The sequence below is a fragment of the Atractosteus spatula genome, chromosome 3, assembly GCF_055471065.1.
Source record: "Atractosteus spatula isolate fAtrSpa1 chromosome 3, fAtrSpa1.hap1, whole genome shotgun sequence".
NCBI classification, from domain to species: Eukaryota; Metazoa; Chordata; class Actinopteri; order Semionotiformes; family Lepisosteidae; genus Atractosteus; species Atractosteus spatula.
The window spans coordinates 1,442,172-1,455,220 of record NC_142708.1 but is presented as its reverse complement, the minus strand read 5'-3'; the positions used below and the strand labels follow the sequence as shown (position 1 = coordinate 1,455,220).

The following is a 13,049-nucleotide window of genomic DNA, read 5'->3' as shown; positions in this document are numbered from 1 at the left end:
GAGTGTGGACACTTCGCTATCCCAGCTGGACAAGCGCAGTGCTGTCCACGAGCCGATCGTGACAAAGTCTCCCTGCAGGTTCCCTGTCCGTCCTCAGCCCGCTGACAGAAACCATGAGTTCCTGAGCCACAGACCCTCTTGACAGCATACAGACCCCAAGACATCAGAGAGCCACCTTTCTGAGCTCTTTCAGACCCTGCTCCGCAGAAAGGCTATCTAACTAATCTCTGGCTGCTCCCTGCATCTCCTATGGCATTGCTAATCCCTTGTGATTATCATGCATCTCCTGTCTTAACTGTTAACTGTTTTCTTTTGTTTTCATTTTTTTACTTTGCCTGTAAAGCACTTTGAGAAGCTTCTTTTAAAGGCACTATATACAATAAAATGTATTGCTATTATTATTTCAAACAGACACCCCAAATTATACAAACTCAGACTCTCACACACCAGAGACAAACAGCAGACAGGATCTAAGTAGTAAAATAAATCTTTTTATTGAAAGAGGGACGATGTGTTACAGGTACTGTCTGGTCAGAAAGAAGGACAATTTGTTACACTGTCTGGCCAGCGAGAGGGACAGTGTATTATAGATACTGTCTGGTCAGCAAAAAGTTAGTGTGTGTTAGTGTGGCTGTGGTCAGCGAGAGGGACGATGTGTTAGTGTGGCTGTGCTCAGCGAGAGGGACGATGTGTTACTGTGGCTGTGGTCAGCGAGAGGGACGATGTGTTAGTGTGGCTGTGCTCAGCGAGAGGGACGATGTGTTACTGTGGCTGTGCTCAGCGAGAGGGACGATGTGTTAGTGTGGCTGTGCTCAGCGAGAGGGACGATGTGTTAGTGTGACTGGTCAGCGAGAGGGACGATGTGTTAGTGTGGCTGTGCTCAGCGAGAGGGACGATGTGTTAGTGTGGCTGGTCAGCGAGAGGGACGATGTGTTAGTGTGGCTGTGGTCAGCGAGAGGGACGATGTGTTAGTGTGGCTGTGCTCAGTGAGAGGGACGATGTGTTAGTGTGGCTGTGCTCAGTGAGAGGGACGATGTGTTAGTGTGACTGGTCAGCGAGAGGGACGATGTGTTAGTGTGGCTGTGCTCAGCGAGAGGGACGATGGGCAGGAGAGAGAGTGGGTGAAGTTGGGCTTCAGAGGTATCAGAAGAGAGAGCTGGGAAACACAGTGACAAGAGAAGGAGGAGAACATGGGACAGAAGATGACGGAGGGAGAGATGGGAGGGAGAAGATGGCGCCTGCTGAAGCACAAGCATGAGAGAGCGTTGAGGACAGAGTGATATCAGAGGTGGGGGAGTGCAGGGGCAGAGAGGGGCGGGTGGGGGTGCACAGATGTTGTCTCCATCTCTGAGGGGGGAGGAGGTCTGTGTGGTGAGAGGGGAGAAGTCACTTCTTCCTCTGGAACTCTCTGGCCAGCGCTTCCACCTGCCAAACATCAGTCAAGCACACAATGAAATTGCGGAGTTACATTGTCTCAGAGCAATTTACAGTCCCTCTAGTGGAGCTGTGCAGGAGTGTGTGTGTGTCAGGGGTCAGTGTGGCTCTATCACACTGGAGCCCAGTGTGTGTGTGTCAGGGGTCAGTGTGGCTCTATCACACTGGAGCCCAGTGTGTGTGTGTCAGGGGTCAGTGTGGCTCTATCACACTGGAGCCCAGTGTGTCTGTGTCAGGGGTCAGTGTGGCTCTATCACACTGGAGCCCAGTGTGTCTGTGTCAGGGGTCAGTGAGGCACTATCACACTGGAGCCCAGTGTGTGTGTGTCAGGGGTCGGCCTGGTTCTCTCCAGGTGAGTGTCAGATGAAAGCCAGGCTTTCTCACCAGCAGGTTCCTCAGTAGGTTCTTCCTCAGGGGTCTCTGGTAGCTGCACAGCCCTCCCTCACACAGCTGGAAGCCCTCTGAGATCTGAGGGAGGCAGAGGCAGTGAGGACAGGAGAGGCAGAGACAGGGGCTGCAGTGCACAGCTGCTCTGCACCCTGCACTCTCCTCATCGCACTCCTGCAGATGCACATGGAACAGAAGGATCTACTTCCACCTCTTTGAATTGTTGAATTTATCAGCAGTTTGTCTTGGTTTTTATTGTCTGTCTTGAACTTTAGAGACACACCTCCTCAGAATGTCTCAGGAATAAGAGCTTAACTGGAGACTGTGTCCCACCTCCTGAGACAGGCATCTGCTCAGCGGCTGGTGACAGGAGAATCCTGCTCTGGAAAGTTTCAGCATCGCCTGTAGTCAGCTTAGAAACATGATTTATACTAGAAGCACATTGTCTGTTCTAGATCATTAGACGTGCTGTTAAATAAAACAAAACTACCATGGCTGAATTAGCAAGCCATCATTCCACAAACTGGAAGTGCATTTAAAACTCAGAAGAGTAGAGTGCTTTGTACAAAAGGTTGTGGGAGTATGGAACAAGCTGCCCAATTGATGGCAACAGTGGGGCTTCATATTGTTGAAGACATCTTTAAAGAATACAGCTAGGTCAGATTCCTCAGATAAAGTAACTGCCCCATCTCTGTCCTGTCAGTCCCACTGTGTCTCACTCTCCCCTGTCTCTCTGGCATCTGTGTCTCACTCTCCCCTGTCTCTGTGCCCCGTCACTCCCTCTGAGTCTCACCTCTGTGCTCTGCAGGCTGTCCAGCTCCCTCTTGCCCCCGGGGTACCAGCCGTGTGACCAGTGCTGGGCGCCCGAGAGCTGTGCCCCGAGGACCAGCAGCACGCCCAGCAGCAGCAGCATGTCTGTCACTGGGGAGGAGAGCAGAGGAGAGAGAGCAGGGGAGCGAGAGGGAGGCAGGAAGACAGGGGGAGCTCAGGTTAGTCTCTGCTCTCTTTAGGAACAGGAAAGAGCAAAATCCAGCCGCTCTGTGTCTTGTCACCCCTCTCCGGTGGATCCCAGGTGACCTGCCGATGCCGAAGCCTCACTGTCCTCAAAACTGGGCGTTCAGCCTTTGGCAACACCATGAGCGTCCCCGAGCTCCGTCTGATCCCTTCTGATTTCCTCTCTCCTTCCTCCCTCTGTCAGAACTGCTTACGGAACCTCCGGTCCTTCCCGTGCCGAGGCCCGGAGCGGGCTCTGCTGTGCCCTCTGTGAGCATTCCTTTATACCGCTCACCAGCGGCTGAGCAGCTGTAGCTAATTCCACCTGAGTTTACTTCAAGTAGCGGCTGTCCCACCACACCTGCCACAGGGCAGCCTGAGCACCCCCCTCCCCTCAGAGGTGTTGTCGTCCCTTTCTGGTTCCTGAGTCCAACTTCATATGATCAGATTGTCACGTTTCCTTTCCTCCAGCTGAAAACACTCAACTGACTGCATCAGAGTTCAGGGACTGTGTCAGAGTTCAGGGACAGTGTCAGAGTGCTGGGACAGTGTTAAATCACAAGATGAAACCCCCAGATGTTAAACTGGGAGACTAAAAGAAAGATACATTGACTCCAGATGTTACACAGAGAGATTGTGAACAAGATGCCCTGACTCCATATGTTACACAGAGAGATTGTGAACAAGATGCCCCAACTCCAGATGTTACACAGAGAGATTGTGAACAAGATGCCCCAACTCCAGATGTTACTCATAAAGATTGTGAACAAGATGCCCTGACTCCAGATGTTACACAGAGAGATTGTGAACAAGATGCCCTGACTCCAGATGTTACTCAGAGATTGTGAACAAGATGCCCTGACTCCAGATGTTACTCAGAGAGATTGTGAACAAGATGCCCCAACTCCAGATGTTACACTGGGAGACATCAAGCAAGATGCCCTGACTGAACTAAAGGAAAAACCCAAATTCTCACAGATCAGGATGATAAAAATTATAGAACTTTCCAGTAGGAATTTTCACAGTGACACTGGGACAAAGGGACAGGCTGCTGTCCCAGAAAAAGAGAACGCTTGTCCCACTCACACTTTGAGCTCAGGCAGTGCGGGTCTGCAGCATGTTTCTGATGGGCTTCATCTCTGACCCCGCCAGGCTGCTGTTACAAGTGCTATACCAGTACTGTCGGCCACTGAAGTGTCATCATCATCATCGTTTCTCACTATCCAGAGCCCAAGTACAGGAACACCACAGACAACATGTGATCTGCTGGATGGTGAGGATGAGAGTAGGTTTTAAAGTTGAAGAATGAGGAGATGAGACTGCCCCAGGGTAAAAGCCTCTCTTTCCTACCTGGAGAAGCGGGGGGGCGAGTGGAGGGTCGTGGGCTGGAGGATGGCGGCTGTCCCCTGTGCCTCGTCACGCTGGTCTCTGGTAGCGCTGTCTGTGTGTCCGTCTGTCTGTCTCGATGTTCCTCAGTCCAGGAGTCTCTCCGCCCGTCAGGGTCCCGGTAGCTCTGCTGGCTCTGTCTGTGTCTCAGTGACTGCCAGCCTCCCCTTCCCTGCCTATTTATCGCGCCCACCCCACCCCCCATCTGGCCGCAGCCTCTGTTGGGAATTCAGTGCGACTGAAGACCAATCAATCCTCATTTCCATGTCCAAATACCTGCAGCTCTGACTCGCCTGTCCCCAGAGACACAGCTCCTTCTGGGTACCTGCACTCACACCACACACAGCCCTGACCTCTACAGGTCCACTCAAGCACACTCTCACACACAGGCCCTGCTGAGCCACTCTCACACAGGCTATTACAGGCTTGTGAAAGACTACACACAGCAGATACACAGAGCAGACACAGAGCAGACAAACAGCAGACACACAGAGCAGAGACACAGAGCAGACACACAGCACAGACACACAGCACAGACACAAAGAGCAGACACAAAGAGCAGACACAAAGAGCAGACACACAGAGACGACACACAGCACAGACACACAGAGCAGACACACAGAGCAGACACACAGCACAGACACACAGAGCAGACACACAGAGCAGAGACAGCACAGACACAGAGCAGACACACAGCACAGACACACAGAGAAGACACGCAGCACAGAGATACAGAAGAGACACACAGAGCAGACACAGCACAGACACACAGAGCAGACACACAGCACAGACACACACAGCAGACAAACAGAGCAGACATAGCACAGACACAGAGCAGACACACAGCACAGACACACAGAGCAGACACACAGGCACAGAGACACAGAGCAGACACACAGCACAGACACACAGCAGACACACAGAGCAGACACACAGCACAGAGACACAGAGCAGACATGCAGTGCCACATGTTGCACAACTGCCCAAATCAATCCCCCCGTCTACTGTCTCTTAGCTTCCAAACCCCTCACTTGTCCTGCTCTTGTGACAAACAATCACATCCTGAACCAGACTGAATATAGAGAGAAGGGACTTGTGAGTCTGTCACTTTTCTACTGCACCCCTCCACCAGCAAACACTAAAAACAATCTTCTTCAGAAATGCCTTCATATTGTATAACTTGTTCAAGAAGGAGCTGCATCAGCAGGCGTAGTCTGCAAAGGAACAAGTAAAGGTTTATTCCATGCTGAAAAGAGAAGAGAGAAAACACAACGTTTCGGCTGTGGAGCCTTCTTTGGGTGAAGACACACCCTGTGTTCCTTCATATTGTTGATGCTGATTCCCAGGTTTCTTTCAAGAATCAGCTGGATGAGATCCTGGGATCAATTAGCTGCTTCACTACTGCAGTAAGTGGGCTAGTGGGCTGGATAGTCCTAATGTCCTCCTCTCATCTGTATCTGTAAGAGCCGGCAGGCTCACACAAGCTGACAGCAGGGAGAGTGAGGATGGCAGTGGGGCAGCGATTTCCCACTGTGCGGTGACCATAAACAGGACATCGTTTACTTAATGCAGCAGCAATTCAGCATCACAAAATCTGTGCCTGGCCTTTGTCGTTTTTCTGTTCCTGACAGACGTTTGTTTATCTCCTCGAAGAGTGGGCTGCTGTCACAGCGTCGGGGCCTGGCCGGCAGCTTCAGGCAGGTGTGGCGGCTCGTGCTGAGCCCCAGCGATGCCCGCGTCACGCAGTCTGAGCTGGGCACTGCCGGGGCTGTCCGTGTGGGCGTGCCTGCTCTGTCTGCACAGTACTCCCATTCCAAGCCCAGCACACAGGCTGACACTGACCAGGGCCCTGGCCGTTCAAAATCAATAAACATGAACCCTCCTCGCCCAGAGTTTTATCTGTAACGCTGTCACTACTACAGGGCCCTTCCAATTTTGTGAAATGTGTTTTATTTTCCCCGTTGTATCGTAGAAACAGTTGAGTCCGAGCACTGGCCAGGGAAGCACTGCAGCCACTTGTGGCAGAGAGAAATGAATTTAAAACTGAGAACTGGGGCCATTTCTTAATGCAAAGGGAGCGGGAGAGTGGAACAAGCTGCCTGGCCATGTTGTGGTCATGATTGTGACCTCTCTTGTGGATTAACGAAGCGAGGTGCCCAGCTCCATTCCTCACAGAACGGGCCATTTAGAGTATCCAGGGAACCAACCAGCTTGTCTCTGGGAGGTTGGAGAGAAAGTCTGTGGAAAATTCACAGAAACCCCAGGGAACATGCAGACTCCCCACAGAATGATGACGTGAACTTCGGCCAGAGCAGTAGCGTCACTACCCACTATGTGACTGTGCCACCCAATTGCCCAATAGGGTCCAGATTCAGGTCCCACCTGACAGCCTCACTGGGTGAGAGGGCTGGGAGGCAGACAGCTACTGGGAGGCAGACAGCTGGAGAAGCTGGGACTGCTGTTTTCCTGTTCTTGTTCTTGCATCATTTCAGAGGCACGATGCCGATATTAAGGGAGTCTTGCACTTGCAGCCCTGCGTCACACTGGCTCCTCCTGTGACCAGTAGCTCTCATCTGCCTCTGCTGAAGACAGGAAGCTCTCCACCACATGAATACAAATTGCTGAACAAGCCTCAGCAAACATGCAATGGAGATGTACCGCTGTCTTTCATTAGAGCCTGACAGCGCTAACAGAGCTCAGCAGGCCCCAGGGGCTGGAGGCTAATGCCAATGTTAAAATGTTGATTGCATTTCCTGGAGTGTTTAACAGCGTATGAGCTGCGGACTGAGCCCTGTCTCTGTGCAAATCTCTCTGTGACAACCCAGTGACCCACAGAGATGAATCACTGCCTCTGGCCTTAACCCTTTCCTTTCCATCCACCTGCAGAAACTCTGATCCTTAGCTCTCTCTGGGCTCTACCCACTGCCCCACACTGCCTCCCTCTCTCTGGGCTCTACCCACTGGCCCACACTGCCTCCCTCTCTCTGGGTTCTAACCACTGGCCCACACTGCCTCCCTCTCTCTGGGCTCTACCCACTGGCGCACACTGCCTCCCTCTCTCTGGGCTCTAACCACTGGCCCACACTGCCTCCCTCTCTCTGGGCTCTAACCACTGGCCCACACTGCCTCCCTCTCTCTGGTCTCTACCCACTGGCCCACACTGCCTCCCTCTCTCTGGGCTCTACCCACTGGCCCACACTGCCTCCCTCTCTCTGGGCTCTACCCACTGGCCCACACTGCCTCCCTCTCTCTGGGCTCTACCCACTGGCCCACACTGCCTCCCTCTCTCTGGGCTCTACCCACTGGCCCACACTGCCTCCCTCTCTCTCTCAGCCCTGCCAGCCACTCTTAACTCACAACCACTAGACCTGCTTGGCTCTTTCAGTAAAAATATCTGTCTGTTAGCTTCAAATATAAGACTATACCTGGTTTCTGAAAAATTTTTAAATTAAAAACTAGATTACAGGCAGGAGGTTCTAAAATCGAGACGAAGATGGAACGATCTCTTTTACCTGTGTAACCACGTCTCCTGGGAGAGACTCTGTGCTAATTATAATGACTAACTGAGCGCAGAGGAACACAGGGGCTCTAATTTACCACAGATCAATATTTGCTGCTGTAATTGAAATCAGAGGCTGTTGCTCTCTTCTGAGCCCTTGGGCCTGTGGGGTCAGAGGTCACAATCAATAAACAGAAGCCAAGAAAGAAGAATAAGTGCACACAGGCTCACAGTCCTGGCACGCCGGCCACAGAGGGGTGGAGCACGGCAGTCAATAGGCCGTTTGCCCCTGCAATGCTGAGTAATGAAAGGACACCGTGAGTCATCTTCAGACACACTGGCACGGCACTATCTCGATATCCAGGCAGCTCTCTGAGGACACCTTGAGGTGCCTGAGATACTTCCACGAACAGGGGGATGAGTCTTGAACAATCTTCTATGAAAAAGAGGTCCACAGCAATCTGATTCAGTCCTCAAATCAGTGCAGCCCACCCAAGAGCTACAGAGAACACAAGCCTGAGCTTGCTGGCACATGATCAATGGTGAGATGGATGAAGCCACTTTTCAATGACCAGTGACAATACTGCACTGACAGTCTGACAGTGCTGAGCTCACAAACTGACTCAATACTGCACTGACAGTCTGACACACTGCTGAGCTCACAAACTGACTCAATACTGCACTGACAGTCTGACACACTGCTGAGCTCACAAACTGACTCAATACTGCACTGACAGTCTGACACACTGCTGAGCTCACAAACTGACTCAATACTGCACTGACAGTCTGACACACTGCTGAGCTGATAGTCTGACACACTTCTGGACTGACTGTCTGACACACTGCTGAGCTGATAGTCTGACACACTTCAGGACTGACTGTCTGACACACTGCTGAGCTGATAGTCTGACACACTTCTGGACTGACAGTCTGACACACTGCTGAGCTGATAGTCTGACACATTTCTGGAGTGACAGTCTGACACACTGCTGAGCTGATAGTCTGACACACTTCTGGACTGACAGTCTGACACACTGCTGAGCTGATAGTCTGACACACTTCTGGACTGACAGTCTGACACACTGCTGAGCTGATAGTCTGACACACTTCTGGACTGACTGTCTGACACACTGCTGAGCTGATAGTCTGACACACTTCTGGACTGACTGTCTGACACACTGCTGAGCTGATAGTCTGACACACTTCTGGACTGACTGTCTGACACACTGCTGAGCTGATAGTCTGACACACTTCTGGACTGACAGTCTGACACACTGCTGAGCTGATAGTCTGACACATTTCTGGACTGACAGTCTGACACACTGCTGAGCTGATAGTCTGACACACTTCTGGACTGACTGTCTGACACACTGCTGAGCTGATAGTCTGACACACTTCTGGACTGACTGTCTGACACACTGCTGAGCTGATAGTCTGACACACTTCTGGACTGACAGTCTGACACACTGCTGAGCTGATAGTCTGACACACTTCTGGACTGACTGTCTGACACACTGCTGAGCTGATAGTCTGACACACTTCTGGACTGACAGTCTGACACACTGCTGAGCTGATAGTCTGACACATTTCTGGACTGACAGTCTGACACACTGCTGAGCTGATAGTCTGACACACTTCTGGACTGACTGTCTGACACACTGCTGAGCTGATAGTCTGACACATTTCTGGACTGACAGTCTGACACACTGCTGAGCTGATAGTCTGACACACTTCTGGACTGACAGTCTGACACACTGCTGAGCTGATAGTCTGACACATTTCTGGACTGACAGTCTGACACACTGCTGAGCTGATAGTCTGACACATTTCTGGACTGACAGTCTGACACACTGCTGAGCTGATAGTCTGACACACTTCTGGACTGACAGTCTGACACACTGCTGAGCTGATAGTCTGACACACTTCTGGACTGACTGTCTGACACACTCAGCAGTGTGACAGTGTTGATCTGATAGTCCAGGGTTGTTGGCTTGTGCTGTGAGCGGGTGACTCTGATCTGTGGGGCTGGCTGGTGTCAGTGTGGCTCAGAACAGTTACCTTCAGGACCAGCTGGCTGAAGGATTGTTTTCTCTGTTTAGCTCCAAGCTGAGGAGGGCTTCGTAGCGGAGGAAAGAAATGTCTTCTGATCTCGGGTTGAAATAAACATAGACACAGTAGATTCCACTTCTGTCTTGTGGTTCATGTTCCACTGGTTATTCATCAAGAGGTCTGCTGGCTTGACTTTGTCAGTGCCTTTAAGGATTTTAGCTACACTTCCTACATCGTACTTCACAGTGGGTATGGGCCTAATTTTGCCATGCTCAAACTTATTTGTTGTTTTTCTCTGCACATGTGGAATGTTTTTACATAAATCTGCCATATTACCCTGCAACTCCCAGCTGGCACCCCACAAACCCAGCAGGTGTGAGCCTGGTCAGTACCTGGAGGGGAGACTCCTGGGAAAGCTAGGGCTGCTGCTGGAAGAGGTGTTAGAGGGGCCCGTAGGGGGCGCTCACCCTGAGGTCTGTGTGGGTCCTAATGCCCCACTATTATATAATTATTATAATAATAATAATTTCTGCCAGATGAACTAACTGATTGGCAGTCCGAGGTCTGTGAGCTGGTAGTTGTTCCATGCCATTGTTCAGTGTGAAGCTGTACCTGTTTCTCTGTACGTCTGTTGTTGTGTCTCTCACTCTGTTTCCATCTATAACCATGTTATTAAAATAAAACCACTCTTGTCTAATGGTTTGAAAACTGAGACTATGTCTCCCTCTTGTGGAATTAAATAAAAACTACAGTACTAAAAGTTTCAACTGAAAAATGCATAAACCACATCATAAATTAATATAGTGCATGTTTTGGTTCCTTTAGGCCAGTGTGGAAATTCTTTTTGCTTTCTCATCTGTGTGTGCCGCTTCCTGCTCTTGCAACAAGACTGGGCCTCGCAGACCTTCAAGACTATAGAACAGCAACACCCTGGATCGAGAATCAAAATAATAATAATAATAATAATTACTTATACTTATATAGCGCTTTTCTGGACACTCCACTCAAAGCACTTTACAGGTAATGGGGATCCCCTCCACCACCACCAATGTGCAGCCCCACCTGGATGATGTGACGGCAGCCATAGTGCACCAGTCTGCTCCCCACACATCAGCTATCAGTGGGGAGGAGAGCAGAGTAATGAAGCCAGTTCATAGATGGGGATTATTAGGAGGCCATGATTGGTAAGGGCCAATGGGAAATTTGGCCAGGACGCCGGGGTTACACCCCTACTTTTCTCGAGAAACGCCCTGGGATTTTTAATGACCACAGAGAGTCAGGACCTCGATTTTACATCTCATCCGAAGGACGGCGCCTGTTTACAGTATAGTGTCCCCGTGACTGTGACTGAAGAAAGTTTAAAAGCAAGATGAGCCATTCAGCCCATCTGGCCATTAGGTAATTAGAAGTTAATTGATCTCAGTGTCCCATCCAAGCCAGGGTATTGACTTTCAACAGCATGGCTGGGTACTGTAGCTTGTTCCACACTCCCACCACCCTTTGTGTACAGTAGTGCCTCCTGTTCTTGGTTTTACATGCACTATTCTGTAGTTTCCACTCGTGTCCCCTGGTTCATGTTTCACTGCCTGTTCTGAAAAAGTGTGCTGGGTGTCTCTGAGGATTCTGAATGCTTGTATCAGGTTCCATCCTAGTCTTGTTCGTTCAAGACTAAAGAGACCCAGCACCTTCAGCCTGTCAGCCCTGATGTCCTAGAATGCATCTGTTTTTCTCTGGATGGATCCCAGGGCAGTAATGTATTTTTTATATTTTATATTTTAAATAATTATTAATAGTGTGCTATGTGATTTATTTATTTAAATTCCAGCTTAACTTTGGATTGTAACATATTAACATTCTATTTATATATGATATGTTTTTACAGTCTAATGGCAATGATCAGACTTAATGGACCTGATGTCCATCCCTTAGCAATCACAGAGAGAGCTTCAGAGACAGTAATGGAGCTGTCAGGCTGCAGTCAGGCAAACTGCACAGAGCAGGGTAGTAACATCAGGAGGCAGAGCTGATGGTTTTCAGCATTATTGTGGGTGTGAAGTAGACCATGCTACTGACACTGTATCTCCCTCTCTGAGCCGCAGGAATGAAATGCTCCTGATTGGTAAGGGTATACGTTCGGGCATGTAAACATTTACCTTAACAAATTTCATCCTTCCGTTTTCTACCAGCTTCATCAAATTCAGGGTCGTGGGGCAGCTGGACCCTGTCCTGGCAAACAGCAAGTGCAAGGCAGGAAACTCCCTGGATGGGACACCAGTCCACAGGCGCACACAGACACAGACACTCTCACCAGTGCCAGTTTTCCCAGAAGCTAATTAGTGTGTTCCAGAGTTGCCCTCGTTGAAGTGTGATGTGTGAAAAACTAACCTGCAGGAGGACAAACTGTGGGTGTGTCTGGTGGGAGTCACTCCCACAGTGAGAGTGTCCCATACAGTGTTACGTCTACTGTGGGTGTGTCAAATATAGTGTCATTCCACTGTGGGCGTGTCCGATGCAGTAACACTCCCACTCCCATTGTGGGCGTATCTGGTACAGTGTAATTTGAAGTATACAGTGCCATTTCCACTGTGACCTTGTGGACATGTCCGATACAGTGTCATTCCGCTGATGGAGTGTCCCATACAGTGTTAGTCCCATGGTGAGCACGTCAAATATAGAGTCATTCCAGTGTGACCATGCCTGGTACAGGGCCACTCTCATTGTGGGCGTGTCCCATACAGTATTACTCCCGTTATGGGCGTATCCAGCAACAAATCACACCCATTGTGGGCGTATCACAAACAATACCACACCCACACCCCCATGTGGGCGTGTCCTGTGTGTGGTCACTCCCGTTGTGGGTGTGTCTGGTGTCACTCCCACCTGTGTCTGCTTAGCATACAAGCAGCACCTCCCAAGAGCTGATGAGGCAGAAACAAGCAATCAAATTGTTGATAAGTGAGTAGTTGCAGGAAACTACCTCTGAAATGTGAGATATTTAGAACAAATACCGAAGGCAGAAAAATCAACCCGTCTTAACAAGCAGTCAGATCAATTAAGGACGGGAATTAGCACTGCTTAATTGCCAGAAGAAACAGGGGTCCTGCAGGCCAGTTCAGGAACTACTAATCTGGAGAACACAGCTCAGGCACATCACTCAACAACAGTGCAAGAAAAGGTTTATTTGCTACATATTTACACTTCCCCCACACCGCTGTTTGTTACATAATGCAAATTTATATATATAAGCAATAAAAATTACAAGGTACTCCTTGCAAATGTCAGCATACAGGAAATATTTCCA

At 50.0% G+C, this 13,049-nt stretch overlaps 1 protein-coding gene across 1 annotated transcript; it reads right to left on the bottom strand.

Annotated features, from left to right (window-relative positions):
- Positions 1-1,734: 1,734 nt before the first annotated feature.
- Positions 1,735-2,737, bottom strand: LOC148837248 (progonadoliberin-2-like). The gene is made up of 2 exons (XM_088910963.1): positions 2,615-2,737; positions 1,735-1,902 (listed from the first exon to the last, which is right to left on the bottom strand). The coding sequence occupies exons 1-2, from the start codon at positions 2,732-2,734 to the stop codon at positions 1,735-1,737; spliced, it is 288 nt and encodes a 95-aa protein (XP_088767089.1). The 5' UTR covers positions 2,735-2,737.
- Between the last annotated feature and the right edge of the window lie 10,312 nt (positions 2,738-13,049).